At 45.3% G+C, this 19184-nt stretch overlaps 1 protein-coding gene across 17 annotated transcripts in view; it reads right to left on the reverse strand.

Annotated features, from left to right (window-relative positions):
- Nucleotides 1-2159: 2159 nt before the first annotated feature.
- Nucleotides 2160-19184, reverse strand: part of CADPS (calcium dependent secretion activator) — a gene marked incomplete at both ends in the record, with an annotated part of 452199 nt that continues 435174 nt past the window's right edge. For all 17 annotated transcript variants that reach the window (XM_079794579.1, XM_079794578.1, XM_079794572.1 and 14 more), the window contains 2 exons: nucleotides 2160-2339; nucleotides 5477-5581. In XM_079794579.1, coding sequence (XP_079650705.1) covers nucleotides 2160-2339; nucleotides 5477-5581 — 285 coding nt within the window. The remainder of the gene's footprint in view (nucleotides 2340-5476; nucleotides 5582-19184) is intronic.

A 19184-nucleotide genomic window follows, 5' to 3' on the forward strand; every position in this document is an offset into this window, starting at 1 on the left:
CTTTTCCACTTTCATACGCAGGCAGATGCTTCCTCTTTACTTGCAACTTTTTAAAATTGTTTCTTATTGTTGCAGGAAATATGCTTTAATTTGCAACTCAGAACATAATACAAATAACTTTATAAAAATGTTGTCACACTGACTTAACGTGGTGCCATTAGGCAAAGATTGTTCCCACCTGAATGATGCATCCCACCACTCGTAGCACTGGGTCCTCTGGATTCACGTTTCTACAGGGAGCTGGGCCAAGGTTGGCCAAGTTACCTTAACCTGTCTCACTTCAATGTTCTCATTTACAATCAGGATAATAACAGTCCTCTCCTCTCAAGTTTGTTGTGATATTTAAATGAGGTAATAGACGCAGCTTGCCTGGCATAGAAGAGCTGCTCAATAAGTGGGAGTTGTTCTTATAATCCCACCGAGGGCAAGGGGTACTGTGATTTGCACCTGCAGACGTCGAGGATTAAACAAGAGCGGGAGGTGCTTTTCAGAGGGGTTGGTTTGTAGAGAGCAAGTGGTGAGCACGGGGCCTGGTCCCATTGGAAAAGCGGTCATTTCGCCTAAACCTCGGTCAGCCCCCGGCAAGGTCAGCCTGTTTAGGGACAATCACAGATGAAAGAGACCAGGCAAGGCCGCCGTGGCGTCTTTCAGACCCAGGTGATGACAGTGCTGACAGGGCTGGGGAAAGAGAGACGTGCTCCACGTCGTAGAGAATCCTGTAAAATGCTGTAACAAATATATAAGAATCATATATAATTGGCACACGCTTTGTTTGAATGCAAACACTGCTGTTAAAGTGGTGCTTAAAAACAGTTTGTTGGCCTTCTCTGCGCACAGGAGAAACATTTCTCTCGTTTACACGACTCCCTTGCTTAGCAAACCCTTATTTATCCTATAATGCAAGTGTAATCTGCCCAACATGTCCAAATGCCCGCAGACTCTGCATCGGTGGAGGCTGAATTCACGAAGTTTCCGGCCGCCCCCCGTGAAGACGAGCTCGGGAGAACGACCCAGTCCAGCAGGCGGGAGAGCGCGCTGAGAAAACCACTCCTCCCTCCCGCCCCACCTCTGCCCGCTTCGTGTGTTCCAGTTCTGACTTGCACAGGAGACAGAGGAAAAAAAGACTCAAACGTGGATTCTTCGGACGTTTGAATAGTTCTTTATTGAGAAGCCCCAGTTGTTCACACTTTCATAACTGTAGGCTTTATATAAGGCAAAAGCAGGATGGATCCACTAGTTTACACAGAAACAGGGAGGTCTGCAGCGGACCCCAGGGTCGTGCAGTTACAGGTCAAAATGCAATGTACATGACGGATATAAAAAACAGGTGGAACAAAACCATTGAAGTCATGGTTACAGTCTACTGAAGGAAATACCCATATCTTATTATAAACACAGGTATAGTCTAGGGCTGTAATTTAAATATTCAGTTTTTTTACATACACGGTTATTGAAACAGAAAAGCAAAATGTAACATGTAATAGGATAAACTTGGACAGAAGACAGTTGCTCTGAACTGTGCTTGATGTTCAGTCTCGATAGGCTAACCTCTGCCATGGCAATGAGGAGGATCAACCTACGGGTGTGTAGCCATCCTGTTTTGGCTAACTATGAGGATAAATGGAAGGATGGTAACAAGGACACCAGGGGTTCATGTTTTTAGCTTTAAGGGAACAGAGAGAACCAAACGTTGGTTGTTGGAGCATTGCCTCTTGTTTCTCAAAAAACAAAGCAGAACTATGTGTCTTAATTAAATTAATTTATTATACTCATTTAAATAACTGACATCCACATATGTGAAACCAAAAGTGAAAGTATGGGGTGGACTGGCCCTCACATCCATTCATTGTCAACGCATACACGGTACGTTAATGAAGCATCATTTGACTTTGCTGGCAAAGGGACACGCCTAGCAGTGGGACTACGTGTTCTCCATGAACAGGATTTAAAGAATGGTGCTCCAGATTGCTGTAAACATATAGTCGTGGGGCAGGAGATGGGGGGCTTGAAGGTCATTTGCTAATCTTGATACCACAGAGCTAAAATGGCAATTGTATTGGTAAACATCTCATGGGCATGGTGGGTGACAGAAAATTCCCTAATGGGGTAACTAACAGACTAAGGACATGCATTGGTTATAGGGTCCAGGCCCGGGCCTTCTAATCGTCCTCTTCGTCCTCCTCGTCGCTGTCCTTCATGCTGATGCCCTGCAGGCCGCCGCCCTCGCTCACCGACGCCGTGGCTTCCTCCACAGTGAGACGGTTCCGGATGGTTTCATACGTCTTGCTGTTCAAGGTCGAGTCCAGGACCCCTTGCAATCGGAAGTCCCTGTAGGTTTTCTAGGGAGGAAGAGATGCAGGGATCAGGGAGGGGAGGGACAGGACGGAGCAGGTGGGGTGTGAGAACACTGGCCGCCAGCGGCAGTCACACTTGATGCGTGGTCAAATGAAAAGCCACCACGCTCAGATTGCACAGACTTGTTGAGTGACAGAAAATGAGACACTGTGACAGGATACACTGTATTAGATGAGACAAAGCAAAGAACATAAGCTTGTGTTTATTCAGTTCCATAAAGGGAAATGTTCCAGAATTGTTTTATTTTTTATTTTTTTGTAAGGGGAGGGGGACTGGTCTAGTTCTTTCTCTTACATTATTATAATAGGATATGAGAAACAGTGTAAGGGGCTATTAGCATATAAATAATGGATCGAGTGATGATGGTATTTTGCGATTCGTGTTGCAGCCTTGCCTTTAGTATTTTTGAGGCTCGTCACTGCATGGCCCTCTGTCTCGCTCACAAGACAGACATACGCATGTTGTGTGTGAAGCCTATTAGGCGCAGCAACGATGGCGGGAGACGGAGCGCTAGAGCCTCGCCCGCATGTTGCCGGCATGTGACTCGTGTCTCAGCTCCTTGGGAAAGAAGCACGTCTCTTCCGCTCACAACGTCAGGGTCTCGGGGGAGAAATCTGGCCCCCTTTCAGGAGGACTGGCTTGGGATTACTGTACCACAGATTCTTTCTTTGTTCCTTCAGGCAATTTCTCTCGGATTTCCTTAGGTACCCCACGGGCTGTTTTTCTAGAAATCCCTTCGCGTTAATTGAACATGACCAGAAGCATCTGGCTGTCGTCTCCTTCGCAGGGAACTGCGCGGAGAGAGGTCTCTCTCCAGCCACAGCTCTTCCCGTCACGCTGCATATCATTTAGCTGCGATCTGCCGTTTGCTTCCCTGTTGTCGTGGGGAACGGGACACGCTGCAACGCCCTTGCCGGCGGCATTTCTATTTCTCCGTAGTCCCTCTAATGCAGGCCTCGTGTCCCAGTCCCCATGTCAACCCCTCGTGAAGGTCACGCGTTGTAATGACTGCACAGTTAACGAGGGAAGGCACCCAGCTCGCAAAGGCCGATCGTATAAGATCATTGACAGGATGACTCCATGTCTGCTTTGCCAGCTTCTACCTGTTGTCCCGGCCTGATGTTTCATTGGCACCTGCTTTCCCTCTTCCAAGTGACCTGGTTCTGACACTAAGTTCAAAGGTCATCCTAAGTGGATGGACATGCTAGCTCTCTAGGGAGCTACCTGAACTGTCTTCACCTTGAGGGGCAAAGCTCGGAGGCTGAGTAAATGTAGGAACCAGATACCAGGCAGTTAACCTGATTATTTTGTACTTTTCATTTATCCTGCGGCCACTTAGCATAACTGAATTGTTTCAAAAGGTGGAAAGCACTTGAGTGTTCTCCCCTTTATGCGAATTCCAGTGTTCTCCAGCCGGGCAGGGACTGGATCTCCTTACTTTTCAGTCCTCCACCTTGTACTATATAAGTAGGGGCTCAACTAATGTTTGTCCCATGTTGGATGGATGAGGAAATGCTGAATAATGGGTGGCTGGGTGGATAGCTGCAGAGGCGGCAAAGCAAGCCAGTTACCTTCTGATGTCTGCCTTGGAGAAGGAGACTGGGTAACCTACTTTGTAAAGAGGGGGCGAATTCCGCCTCACCCTCCCATATTGAGGCTCTAGTTAAGGGGGGGCCGGGCCCACTTTTGGCAAAAGTGAAGGGGTCCTTTGGCAGTGATGTTTCTGTGTCCCTTCCCTATGGTTCATGTCTTTTTTTTTTTTTTTTTTTTTTTTTGCACAAAGCTAAGAATAAACCTCCTCTCTGACATATTTTTTTTTTCTTAATAAAATAGTGCTGATTCCAACATTCCCAACATAGACCTGGAGATATTAGTAATGGGAAGATATTTTAAAATATTAAAATTAATGTCTTCTTTTCATGTCTCTTCAGTAGGGTCAAACAGAAATTCCCCCAAAGAGAATTTATACCCAGAAAATGGAATTCAGGTAGTCAAACAATAATGGCTAAGTGAGTTTGCTTTAAGGAACTGAAATAAAAATGTGGAAATTCGGTTGGGCCCACAGTCCGAGTGTACATACTCCTTTTAAAGAGCGGCAGTGAACTGCTGTAACCTTCCCTGGGTGGACTCTGCCAGATCAAGCGCAGATGATAATAATTCTCCTTAATTACACTCAACGGAACAGTAGTTGGTTTTGTCCGCACTGGGGAGAGGAGCACCTCAGTGAAATGGTGCTAATCCGAAGGAGACTAAGAAAAGGGGGTCGGGATCGGGGAGGGGGTGGGGTAGCAGGGGTGGGGGGACCTTTGGCAAACTGTTAAGTAATAATATAAATTCAGCTACGTTTTATTATTACCATATTTTTAAAGAGACTTTGAATGAGATTTTTGCACACCACTGTTTTTAAACCTGCTATGGAGAAGCATTGAATGGAAACTGAAATGATCAAAACCGTATTTACCCCCTTCTGTGATCTTATTATTTCATGTAAACCACTGAGGTTTCACGCTGAAATAATTATCATTAGTCCAAGGCACGCACACAAGAACAGGAGAAAAGCTACTTTCAGGGTATGTGATCTCACCTTTGTGAGCCTTTCCATTGGGTCGCACACACGCATTGTAAGAGAAACTACTTCAATTAACGACAGAACAATATTGATTTGCATCCTGATAATGATCTCAGGACATATTTTAGAAATAGCTGGAGGCAAATATTTCTATTAAATCAATTGTGGCAAACATTTATTTAATTCAACCATAAATAAAATTGGCAACTGACGTGCTTAGCCTGGTGGTACCAACAGTCAGCTTTTGAAAGTATAATGCAAAGGGTCCGAAGCCCTTATGGTATTTTTGCATGGCAAATGCATCAAGTATTTTTGCAGCCTTGGTAACATGTCAAATTCCTTTCTGTGAATTTTTCCTTTGCTGTCTGAGCAATAAATGAACCATGCATCCCACAATAACTTGATAGGTTTTTCTTGCATGAGATACTGCTGTGGAAATCATCTTGTTTTAAATGTAAACCCACATTCCTTGTGTTAAGGAAGTTCTGCAGTTTGCCAATGGAACACATTTCAGTAAGCTATTTGCAAAGAAGGAGAATGCTTTTCTTTTACCTTTACCATCCTAATTAGTGTTTTCAACTGATAAATGTGAAGCTGTAAGTCCATCCGGTCCGTCAACCAGGTGCAGATCACGCTCATGGAGCTGTTGTACCATTGCTGAAAAAAGAGACAAAAGTTCTCCAGCGACACGTCATGGGGCGTTTATAGAGCAGAGAAGGGCAGGCGCCCCACTCTGTTCCAAGGGGAAACAAAATGGTTAAAGAGGATTCGAGAGCATAGAGATCATGAACAATTATTGACACAAAATCTCGAGAGACCAGACCAGCCTAAAAGACATTGGTCTGGACTCTGAATGTAAAACAGAATCCCTTCACTCTAGACACCTCATGTGCTGTATGATCGATTCACATAGTTCACACGTTCTCTTCTGATTCTCCGTTTTGTTGGTCAGTTTTACTCACTGGAGACTCAAGTCTCTGTTTAGTTCCTGATGCCGTTGTCTTGGTGCCCGGGAGATAGGGCTTCTCCACTGAACTAACTGATGCCACTTGCTACTTACCTTTTGAAATATCCAGCCTTCGTCTGCTAAGGACAATTCCATGAATCATGGTTAAGAGCCTTAAAAAAATCTAGGACCAAGTTTACTTTCATTTTCCTCACTTGGGCTGTTTGGATAAAGACAATGAAAGAGGGTTTCTCTTTAATGGCCAAATTATACTCTGGGCATCTTCCGTGCCCTTACATGGGCTGTGCAATCTGTTTTAATCTTAACACCAAAAAATTATGGAAGATGAGAGAGAAAAAAACCATCTAGAAATGAGCTCATTTCAAGCTGTTGAAATCATACTTCCCCTGAAGGGGGTTAAATTTTGCTTCTTGTCTGTGAAAAATGCTTGAAGCTGTGTCACTTTAGACTGCCACCCCTGTGGAGCAGGAAGTCTCTGGTGCGGTTTAATTCTGCAGCACTGCTCATATATTCATAAATCTCACTCGGAGACATATGAACAGTGTTATGAAGTGTCAGTATGAAAAAAAATCTAATCTTTTAAACTTCACCAGGTTTCATTACGCATTGCCGCTTATACCAAACAATTTACAAATAAAATGAAAAGGTGTGGATGGACCTATGGAGTTCTTTATTGGGCATCTATATGAACTGGGCACAGAAAAGATGTAAAAAAAGAAAAAAAAAGAAAAGAAGAGTGGTTAGAGAATTGAGACGAGGCACACTCTCATGCTAACCAACACACATACACACACATGCACGCACACACACAGGCGCACACACACTGCACACCAGTGGGGATTTGAAAAGCATAAATAAAAACATGTTTCTGATGGTAACTCCACCCTTTCTCACCTAAAGATCATCCAAAATCAGTTTATGCCTAACACTCACAGTTTTTCCCAAGCCTTGTTTCTGACTTAATTTTCTTAAAGAAAATTAATTTGGGTTTTTACTTGCAAGGTAGGCCTGCCAAGTTTCACCTTGCAAGAAGCGGCGGCAGCTCAGCCATGGCGTTCGGCGGCCTCTTTGAAATCCTTTATGTCTGGGCTCCTGCCTCGGCGGAGCCAACTGCGCTCTCCTTGGAGCCCAGCCGCCACCAGAGACCACACACCCCAGGCAAGGCAGCGCGCAGCCTCACAGCCAACTTCTGCTCTTTTAAAGATCAGGAGGCGACACTGTCAGCGGAGGCACCTTCTGTCCCTCCCCGGGGAGCAGGCGGCGGGGTGGGGGGTTCTGTCTTGAGAGCTGCACTCCACTCCGTGGAGGGGTGGCTGCCGGGTCAGGCAGCTTCAGGCATGGACAGGTTTTCCCCTCTAGGAGTGAGAACATGCTACGGAAACTTTTTTTTTAAGGGGGGTAGTGGTTATTGGGGTGTTTTTGGCACCTCCTGCCTTGGGATTCTGGAGCCTGGGCTGTCACTGCATTTGGGTTTGTTAGGAAGGGGCCTGGGGACGGGGGTGTCACTGGGTCACTGGCGTTTCCTCAGTCCTACCTTACTCGGGACAACTGGGGATGCTCTTGTGTTCACCCCAAACCTCAAATCCCGCATGTACTGGCTGTTTCTGCCATGCAATCTGGGGACTCAAAGAACCAATTTTGAGAGTTATGAGCAATCCCTCTATGCCCTCCACCCCTGGCTCCTGGGGTAAAAGATGACCTTCAAGGGACCGGGATGACCCCCTGGCCAAACCTGCAAGCCCCGGGCCTTCCGACGGGTGTCTCTCAGGGACACAAAGAGGAATGTGGCGCTCTGGCTTCTAGGCAGAGGTGGCATTTTGCTTTGGCTGTGACAACAGGCAAACCGGCGCTGGCTCAGATCACTGCCAGCAAGCCTTGGGCGACATGCCTTTTCTCTTTGCTGAGAGACGTGCCACCTTCCAGGGAAAGATAACGACCCCCACCCCTGTTTTACAAGAGTAGCTCCCCTTCTTGTAAATGGCTTCCAGGGAGGAAAAAGCAAACACACACAAAGGTAGAGCACCATCAGGACTCTCCCGGCTGCTGGAAGGGTGGCGGGCGGGCACGGCAGAGCGCAGCGGCTCCGTGTATCACACGCACAGATTCCCACCCCAGGAGAGCAAGAAAGCCCTGGAACATCCACTCCTCCTGGATCTCACATCCAGCAGGAGAAGTGTAAAAAGTGGATGGTGCCCCATTGGCTACACATTTAAAGAGGCAAAAGGGAGAACCGCTCCTTCCAAACCTTCTGCTCAGGAGATGAAGTTGGCGGCTCGTTTGGCGCAGCACGGCGCTAACTTGGTTTTCTGCAAAGGCGCGTAGAGGCATTTGGATGTTGGAGGAAGCAGGAGTCCCTGCCTTCTAGAACTTTAAAATGGCAGAGGGGAAAGGGATCTTTCATATTATCCTTTGCAGAGGAGAAAACAAAGGCCCAGAGAGGTGAAGCGACTTGCCCAAGGTCACACAGCGAGAGAGTCCAGTTCGTCAGGACTGAAATAGTGGCTCATCTGATCTCTCCTCCCTGAGAGGCTAGAATAATGGTGTGCTCTTCGTGAGAGCTAGTCCCGCGCGTCTCTTCCCAGCTCCACGTCCAGGGTAGCACCTTGATAGGCAGGAAATAGGCCATGGTGGGAATATTTACACCATGGAAATGGGCTAACGGCACAGACCAGGGCGTTCTCCCTCCCAGAAAGCCCGTTGTTAAACCGTGATCAGCAAGCTCCTGGCCTCTGGGCAGCTCCTGTGCTTCCCCATGCAATTTACAGGGCTTATTCGCCAGGTTTGCTTTAGTTGAGATTGATGCTAATATAGCAGATTTGTTATGATTTTTCTGAAGAGGAAATTAATACAACATTATTAGTTCTTCCCATTTTGTTTTCTCTGTGGTTCAGATAAGCCTTTTCCAGAGATATTCTAACACCTGGGCACTACAATTTTGGCAAAATGTTCTCTAAATCCTTAGGAATAAAAATTGTGAGCTGATGACATGCACTAAGTATTTAGGTATAATCATGGCTCCTTTGCTGCCTGCTCTTAACTCGGGTAAATTCATTGGAAACTTCCTAAGTAAGGCTATTTTAATCCTAAAAAAGCACTGGAGGAATAAAATCCCAGCACCCTGGACAGCTGGACAGTATGCCCTCTGGGGATAATGCTGGAAGGGTTTTGTAGTTGGAACCAGAGAGGACGGCCGTCATAGCTGTGGCCTGCAGGGCAACCGGGCCCTTGGGAAGCTGGGGGCTGCTCCAGTAGCAGCAACCACTTCCGAGGGCTCGAAGACGAGCTGGAGGCTGATCTAAGACAGTGCCATTTAGCTCTTCTTCCTTCCATCCCACAATGTGGTCAGTAAGAGCGCAGACCTTACCTGTCTTTTGCCTGAGTTTGTGACCTTGGACAAGTTAACTTATATTCTCAGAGACTCAGTTTTCTGACCCAAAATGGAGATTAACCAGCCTTTCCTAGCCTTTTTGATGACTAAATGAAGTAACATGCATAAAACTCCCATCACAGTACTTGGCATGTGAAAAAGGCCTCAGTAAATGCTGCCGCCATCGCCACCACCCCCATCACCATCGTCATCATCTTCCCCTCTCTTCTCACTCTCTCCTTCCTCCCTTCCTCCCAAGAAATACCAGGAAACAAGGGGGAAAGCAGAGCAAGTGGCTGGGGAAAGCTGTGTGGTGGAGGAGGAAATGATTCTTAATGAGTATCTCTGGAATGGTAAGCATAGGTCTTAAAGGACACATGGCTAGCTCTTAGCAATGCAATTCTGATAGGCCGTCACCCAAACCTGCAAAACCATTCCGGAGGCATAAAGCACATTTTTCAGTATACCGATCTAGATTCAAACCCTGAGTGGGTAAGTTACAGCTTCATCTTGGGTTGTCCCCCGTTAGCTGGGTGAGCTCAAGCAAGCGACTCGACTCTCTGACTCACTTCCCTCTCAGGGTGAATACCAGTACCTACTTCATAGGGTTACGGCGAGCATCGAAAGAGACCATTACTTTACGTAACGTGCCTCGCAGAGTGACTGTCACATAGTAAGCACTCAATGAAATGAGCCACCTTTGCTACTATTACTCTCAGAAATATGACGGATATAAGTACTTTCAATACAGAACACAAAGGCATTTTCTGGATTTATTTCTAGTAGAAGCTTAGGTCATTAACATGCAGATACACCAGGTCACACACTCTGCCCTGCAAAGACACACGCCATGCAGAGCACCCTTACACATAACATGTCTCCTCTGCAGTGCCATGCTGCACATACCCAGGGTTAGGGAGAAGCAAGGGAGGCAGGGTCTTGCAAGTACAGGATTGGATACTATCTTTAATTAATATTTTGATAGTTTGTTCCTCATGGATTTTTGGCATTCATTCTGATTTTTTAAATGTTGTATTAAAATATTATTTTTTTTTATTCCTATATTTCTTGAAACTGAGAAGTTCCAAAATTTTGCAACTGAGGAGTGACTCATGTGCCTCCCTCCTCCCCACCCTTGGGTTCACTGTTCCCCTGGAAACATCATCTCTAAGAGAAGCTGCAGGGTTGAGAGATGAGACAGATAATTCACACCTCACTGGACAATCCAGAGTCACCGAAAATGGACCTTCACTTGGGTTTGGAAGGTCTCTAATCAGCAAGATGGAGCATCACTACAGTGACCATGGCCACCTCCACTTAGATCCCCATCCGGGTGTTCATTTGATGTCCTAAAGAGACCTTACTGTTAATGATTCACTTGTTTTCAGAGCAAGTCATACATCACACGAGGGGCAATGGAAACAAGGAACAGAGGCTGAAAGGAGGTGGAACTATTCACTTTGCTTCCATACTCACTAATCATGAGGGTAACTTTCCCCTTAACTTACACAACCCTGTCAGACCAGCCCATTCCATAAGATATCAGAGTCTCCTGTTTGAAACAAAGTACTGTTTCACACAAGGTTCCTAACACACACACACTCTCTCTCTCTCTCTCTCTCTCTCTCTCTCTCTCTCTCTCTCTCTTAATAAAAATAGCTACACCAAGTCCTTGAATACTGAGCCCTTACAATGTGCAGACACTATGCCTGGCATTCTACAAGCATTACATAATTACATAAGACGCTGACACTATTAACAGCTCTGTAAAAAAAATGGGGGTATAGATAAGTTAAATAACTAAGTAGCCTGTTATTCAGCTCAATATTTTAAAAAACGAATGGCTTGTTTATATAGAAACAGCTCTAGTTCCCTCGGCAAAGTCATTCAGCTTGGAACTTCTCAAAGGAGAAGTGTGTGGGTAGGACAATGCTGTTTAACCCATCTCAGAGCCCGAGCGTGGCTTGGTGTTGAAGAGATTCTACTTTTTATGGGCTTAGAAAGTTGCTAAGCCCAGTGTGGGGAGTCAAGGGGATTCCCATGGAAAACCACTCAACAGCCGTAGAGACCTGATAGATGAGTCAATCACTACTGACTGTTAAGGGACATGATCAGAAGTTGGGTGGGGGTGAGGGGTGCCATTTGGTAGTAAGAATCAACATATGTTTTCTTCTCCCCTGGAGCCCTGCCTGACTTATTTCCTTTTAGGTTGGAAACGCAGCAATCGCTACTAGGAAAAAGCGAGAAATTCTCACTGTGGGCAGTTTGAGTTTACAAGGACTGAATTTTCCTAACAAAGTTTTGCAGATAAAAAAGTTCTAACACTGATCAAAATTTTGATTCTGAAAACTTATACATCATAAGCTTTAACATTGTCAGTGAACAGGGAGAGTGAAATAGAACCTTGGGGAAATTCAGTTTCCTGTGAAATTAAAGAAGATGTCATGGGGGTGTCTATGAGAGGGACAATATTAGACAGTCTCATGAAAACAGTCTGGTGCAAAACTCAGCTCTTTGTGCTGCTTTTTTCTTTAAAGAAAAATGTTGTTGAAGTGTGACATGCATGCACTTTCAGGAAAACACACCCACATATACACAAACTTCCAACAAGACATGTTTTCCCAGGCCTATAACTGAGGGCAATATTTTGCCCAATATCATAAACATGAGCTCTTTTAGAAATTGGATGGTATTTGGCCTAAAGAGCAATAATTGTATCACGCACAAACACACACCTTTTTGATCAAACACTCGTGACTCAGTCCAATATATCTTAAGCACGAATGGGTTGAAATTCACAAGGATGTGAGTTCTATTGTTAGTTCCCTTCTAAATATGTATTTCCTTTGAAACTGGCATGCTCCAGCCATTATACTGCAGGCAGGCAAAGCACTAAGTGCCTGGATAGTTCATGGCCAAACTCTCAATAGTTGAGTCTTTATTATCATCTATAGTCTCACTGCACAGAGTGAACTGGTCCAGCAGCTAGCAAGAGATGGAGCCTGGACTCAAGAGCTGACAGGCAGTGCGTCCTAGTGGCTAAGAGAACGGCCTTGAACCAGACTTCTCTTGTGCTTGAGTCTTCATAAACCTGTTAACCTCTCTGTGCCTCAGTTTTCTCCTCTGTTAAATGGGGATGGTAGTAAAAACTACGTAGGGATGTTGTGGGATTCGATGAGTTAATATTTGCGGAGTGTTTACCACAGTGCCGGCATGCACCAATTGTTAGCTGCAAGGAGCTGAACCGTGAGTAAGAAAACACGTCTCCTTAAGTACAAGCTCTTCAGGGCTGTGCGAAGCTTTCCGAGCAGGTTCTATTCTAGAAAGGTCTGCGCAAACAGGTGATTTGTAACCTCTTGGTAACCAACCTGAATTTCTGGACTGAAGAAACACAGTGAATGCTGGAGGGGTTTTAGCTTTTCGTTGGAAAGTACCCTTTCTCGCACTCAGTCTCTTGCCTAGAGTGTTTAATGGAGAAAGGGCATTTTGTTCGTTGGCAAGGAGTCAGAGAGGAAGATAATACTTGGTGCCGCACCCATGTGACAAAGTTCTTCTCTTTGCTTTTTGTGACCAAAGTGGGTTATAATTAGCTAGGAAAAACCCCCCACAGCCTATTTAAACGGATAGATTGAACTACTGTAATGGAATACTTTATGTTTGAAGCTTTCAATGCTTATTTCTTCCTTACAATTTGGGCCATTTAAGAGCACGTGAAAGCATCATCCAGGGGTTCTTTGCCCTTCTACCAAAGTGCCCACAGCTTCATTAACCTGAGCCGCAATCCACAGCCCTGACTCTGAGGTAGAAGGATGGCCAGCCTGTGGCTGCATTCGTGTTCTAACCCAGACTCACAGAGGCTGTGCCTAAGGAACCTTGGCAGGCTCAAGTCTTCCTTACCAAGCGGGCAAAGCACCGAAGGACTGCGTGCACGTTTCAGGACTTGTCAGAGCTCCCTCGGGGCGTGTCTCAAAGGGCACGTCATCTGAGTGCTTCTGCCTTATTTGAGTGTTGTTATAATCCAGGATTTGATTTACCAGAACAACTGCTCCTAGAAACGGGTATTTCCCAGTTTCAGCTTCAGGACGCTCAGCTAAGAGCACAAAGACCCGGAAATCAGAGGCTACAGGTTGTCGGAATGACCTTAAAGGCTGTCCCAAAGGTTCTTCGCAGTGGAGGGTGTTGTTTTTCAACATCTGTAATTCTCTGAGTGCCCGAAACCCCCTTTATTTAAAGTCTTCGTACAACTGTCCCAGGGCCGTGGCTCTTCAAGGTGCCCAACTCTGGACTGCATCCCCTGCAAGTCTGATGCATCCAGCCTGATGGGGAAGGCAGGTTACCTGGTTGAAAACCACGATCCCAGAGGCTGTGGTTTCTATAACCTGATGCCCAGGGTATTCAGCTATGCTTTCGCCTTTAGCTTCCTCTTCTAAGAAGAGATGGTGCAAACAAAAAATAACTTTTAAAACGTAATTGAAATTCTTTACTGCTCAAAATTTTTGCTTCTTCTCTAGGAATGTATATAGAATTTAGCTTTTGGGAGCAATATTATTTTAACCTCCTTAGAAAGGGCCTACATATTACTTTACTAATCTTTTATTAAAATAAGTCAGTGATTTTTAACCCTTTTCATCTCATGGCACACATGAACTAATCACTAAGTGTGTGGCACACCAAAAAATCTATTATTTGCCAATCTGACAAAAAAGATATAATTTTGATTCATTCACACTGGGAGGCTATTGTGTTGGCTGATGCCATTTTTAAAGGAAAAGAGAAGACAAGGTCCCTAACTAAATAATCTTGCAGCACACTGGTAGAAAATCACAGAACTAAGTAGTTACCTGTTCAATACCAAATCTCAAGTCTCTAATCCTGAAATGTGAGAAATACCAACCAACAAGTGCCTTGAGTATTGAGATTTCATATGAATGATCAAAATGATTATTCCAAACTTGGACTCCTGACCTACTGTGCTGTAGTCTTCTAACCCAAGTCCAGTGCTGTCACTATCAGTTGCCTGTGGAGACATAGAAGGCACGTCCAACCTGAAGGGCCTTTCTGAAAGCAAAGCAAGGAGAGTTTACAATTCAAAGCTAGGCTCACGGGAGACTCTCTCTGGAAGACACATTCTTTGTTTTTTTAAGTGGTTTGATTAACTTGTTGGCAATATATTTTAAAATTTTTATTTATTAATTTGAGAGAGAGAGAGAGAGAGAGAGAGAGAGATCAATTTGCTGTTCCACTGATTTATGATTCATTATTTGATCTTGTATGTGCTCTGACTGGGGAATCAAGCCTGCAACGTTGGAATTGGGACAATGCTCTAACCAACTGAGCTACCTGGCTAGAGCTACTTGTTGGCAATCTTAGTAAGCTATCCAAGCTAGTCAAAGCCAGATTAGAAATGAGTTTTGTTTTCTTTTTGCCTCTGCATCAATCAGATTGTATAAAACCCAACAAGTCTTGTATCCTGCCCAACCCCATGTTTCAATATGGCAGGTGGTTATCTGCAGGGAGATGTGATGGTCTCTGAAAGGCTTTCTTCTCTAATACTTCCCAGTAGGTATTGCTGGACATGGCGTTCCACCTCTCAATGAAAAAACCAAGTCCAATCATCTCAGATATCTACCTAAAGACAGGAAGGCACTAACATCTTCCTAAAGCAGAAGCTGGAATCAACTTGAACAGAGACACCACGCTGCCACCATTTCCACAAGCTAAGTAAGTGCTCTATAAAAAGATGGAGCTCAAGCTTTAGAGAACAGACGCAAAAAAAATAAAAATAAAAAAAAAATTGAAAGCAGGATCTCCCAGAGATATTTGCACACCCATTTTCATAGCAGCATTAGCCAAAAGGTAGACACAACCTACGTGCCCCCTGACAGATGAATGGCTAAGCAAAAGGGGATATATACACACCATGGACTATTACTCAGCCTTAAAAAGTAAGAAAACCCTGCCATATGCTACAACATGGAGGAACCCTGAGGGTAGTGTACAAATAACTGAAATGAGCCAGTGAACAAACGGCCAGTGCTGCCTGATTCCCACTTACACGGGGTATCTGGAAAGTCAAGTTCATAGAGAGAAATGGAAAGGCGGCAGCCGGGGGGCTGGGGAGAGGAAAATGGGAGTTATTGTTTAATGGGGACAGAGTTCAGTTTTGCAAGACGAAAAGAGTTCTGGAAACTGGGTGCACAACAGCGAGAATGTGCTTAACACGACGGGAAGTGAACACTTTGAAATGGTCAACATGGTACATTTTATGTTTATTTTGCTATAATTAGAGCAAAAAGCTGGGCAACGGAAAGTCACTTCCCACCTGGGAAGGAAGCCTTCCTTAGGAAAGCTCGGCTATTGAGCAATAACTGGAAACACAGCCGTGTCTCACACAACGCCCCGCGCTCTTTGTAAGACGAACGTGGGCCTCTTATTTAATACCAGGACTGAGACAATTTCTCAAGGCCAAATTTTGAGACTGAAGAACAAAGAACAAATCTGGTACATTTGCTCTGTCATTTCTTTGCTTTATTTAAAACATGCCATAGGGCCAACTTCTAAATCTGTGACACAGAATTAAATGAAGCCCAGAGATGAGGACTGAGATCCTCACAGAGAATCGGGTCCAAACAACAAAAAAGGGCGCATTTTCCACACTGTCACGTCACCCCGTGTTTTCACGGAGACCCCCCTTACCGGCCCCCACCCCTGACTTGCCACGCACAGATCTGTTCAAGCAGCACTCAGCCCTGGCACCCCGTCCCTCAGCCCCAAAGGGCAGCAGCTCCCACCCAGGAATCACTCCCACCACCACCACCACCGACTTACTAAGGCTTGGAATGTGTGCTCAGGGAGCCCTTATTCTCGGCAACAATTAAGTCGAATTAGACTAATAATGTGAGGCTGGCAGAGCTCTTGCCCTTTGCGGAGAAATAACTCCTACGTGGAACAGTTATACTAATAAAAATCATGTATTTCTTAAATGCCTCGAAATGATCTTTGCACCAAGCTCGGCAATTAACACCGTCCCACTGAGGACCACTCATTCCCCAGGCTGGGAGGCTTAATCTCCATTCTCGCTCCACCATGTCTTCCTTCGGTGGAAAGACAGCCTGAGGCTTCGGGCAGGGAAGAGACTTTCTGCAAGTGGGCACGCCACAGGGGGCTCAATTCCCTGGTCATTTAGAGGGTGCAAGGTACTTGGGAAGGGCTGGGTGCTCCCCGCCAGGCCCCAGGGGAGGCCCAGGCCAAGGGTTTTCTTGCGCCTGTTCTTGACCTTGAGGGAGGCTGGGAAGAAGGCCTTTTTTCAGGTAGCCTTGTCTCTGAGGGGTTTCCCCCACCACCCAAGCCCACGCTCTGTCCTCCTCATAGAAGTTATTCATGGCCTTCTTCTGGGCCAGAGGCAATAGATTCGCCACCTCCAAGTCTTGGGCAGAAAGTGACCTCTGGGCAAAAGGGGGACACAGACCCTCCTGTGGGACGCTTTGTCTCCTTGACAACACCCCAGCTGGTGGCCCGAGGAACAGACTTCATTTCTGTTCGTTCTTGCCCACCCTCCCTGCCCCATACCTCTTTTCCCCCTTTCTCTAGACGCAAACGTACCACCTCCAACATAAAGTCGCCGAAATAGCAATCTTGTCTCTGAATATATAAATTGCAAAAATTGATATGAATAAATCTGCAAGTAGCACACTGATTGTGGCACATTTTATCAAAAAACGGCGCTCGGGTGCCTGGTGGCTGGGGAGGGGGTGGTGTCATTACACGTACAGAAAAACAGCTGCAAACTCCCAGTTTCTCTACTTGGATCCGAAAGGAGGCCTGACCTCCTGTTCCTTGCCATGAACCCTGAGTTCACACTCATATTTTACATGTTACAGGAAGCCCCAGCGCGCCCCAGGGGTGCTGCAAACAGACACGCAGAAGCCAGATGCAGCCCCCCTCCTGCTCCTTAATGCACCTGAAGAAGCTCGACATTCAAAAGCTGACATGCTCACAGCTTAAGGTCACTTCGGATTTTGTAAAGAGGAGGACAAAACCAGGAATGCTTCTAGGGCTGGGCTGTCAGCGGGGAGGCGGAGGGATTACAAGAAACCTGTGACTCTGCCTCTTTCTGCCTTTGCTGGTAGTTTTTTTGTGTGTGAACAAGTGCCATACAACAGATTGAGCCTCGTATAAAGGCCTGAGACTGTGCAAGGGCTCCCCGCTGGGCCTCAGCTGTGCTTGCAATTAGCAATAGGCACGGAGTGATTATTGTTGGGGTAGCGGATGGCAATGCGAAGTGACAAGTTTTATGGGGGAAGTTGGGAGTGGGGATGCTCTGCAAGTTTCTCTTTCTTTCTCTTTTCTTTCTTGTTCTGCAGAAACCCTTCCTTGGGAGGCTGCGACCGCCCGTTTTCAGTGAAAGCTCTTCGCCCCCCTCATCACTGAAAGGAATATTTTTCTCGGTGCTTTAGAATGCGGGTTTCTAGGTCAGAGCTTCCTTGCTGCCCTATTTAATGTCAGAAATACCCATTTGCCTCAAATTAGCAGAGATCTTGGAGTGGAGGGCAGGAGATTAAGCATACAAAATTACTCAGCAGGTGACGGTGGGGTGGATTTGGGGGTTGAGAAGTCTTTAAAACTGACTACAAGACATTATATACTTCTGACAAAGGGACGTAGTAATCCTACCTGCTTGCTTTAACCACTGTTGTTTGCCTATTATTATGTGCTTTAATGCTCATGAGAGCAAAACTATTGCTGGTACTACTCAATTACCATAGTAACTCACACCAGTGACCTCTTATCGCAGGGCTTCCAGCCCAGCTGAACCAATCCAGAGAGTTTGTGTCTTTTTACTCATTTAAACAGTGACATAGACTTGGACTGGGCAGCTCCAGAGAGAGGCTCCCTCCTCCCCACCCCCTTTGTCCAGGATAAGAACATGTTTTGAAAATTTGAGTAAGGGCCTTTCACCTTTTGAATCCAAGGTGGTTCTGAAGTTCGTGGATTCGAGGGGGGGCGGGGTGGACGCCTTCAAAAACATGATGAAGACACAGAACAATGCCCACTGCAAAGCAAAGAGCCTGTGCATCAAAGGCAGCGGCCTCCCAGCTGCGGGGAAGCCCTGCCCCAGCCTGAGTCTCCAGCTACTGGCCCCAAAGTTCGGGAGGGGGAAAATTGAAGAACATCACAAGCTCCAACATTTGTGATGGGGAACGTTTACTGTTTTATAACATCAGTGGCACTAAAGGCAGACAGGACAAAACCACCCAGAGGGATTTGGTTGCAAGTTTTTAAGAGGAAACAACAGTCCTGGCAATGTAAATTTCCCCAGCTTTGCATTTCCCTCTGGCCCGTAAATGTGTATGTGAATACACACAGGCATTCTGTCTACTGTGTCTGAACACGACTGGCAATCAGATTCATAAGGCTACAGAAACATATTAAATGCTCTGAGAAGTCCTGCAGTAAAAAAAGAACATCTCCATTTGACTTTGGTTTGTATGTTCCAAATGTATTTGACTGAAAAAAACAAAACAAAACACTTTTCCTGAGCCACCTATTAATATCTCTTAGGGCACTTATGTTCCATTGAATTCACTGTGGAAAAACGTTCTATAGTGACATTAATAATAATTATTATCAATAATTATGAGATAAAATAAAAATTAGCAATTAAAATAATGAGTAAACATGTAGGGAGCATTTATGTGTCAAGCACTATTCTAAGCAGTTTATATCAAACTCTAATTTACCTAACAACCTTGAGATGTAGTTACTTTTTAAATCCCATTTACATTTCTATAGCATATACTATTTATATGAATTTGTTCTCTCTGAAAAAAGAGAGAAAGGGAAACATAGTAAGCGATATCTAATAATTGGTTTTTAATTTGCATTATATTTTTCCTGCTTCCGACTCCCCAGAGATCCTGAAGCAC

The sequence above is a fragment of the Cnephaeus nilssonii genome (genome assembly GCF_951640355.1).
Source record: "Cnephaeus nilssonii genome assembly, chromosome: 17".
In the NCBI taxonomy this organism is placed as follows: Eukaryota; Metazoa; Chordata; class Mammalia; order Chiroptera; family Vespertilionidae; genus Cnephaeus; species Cnephaeus nilssonii.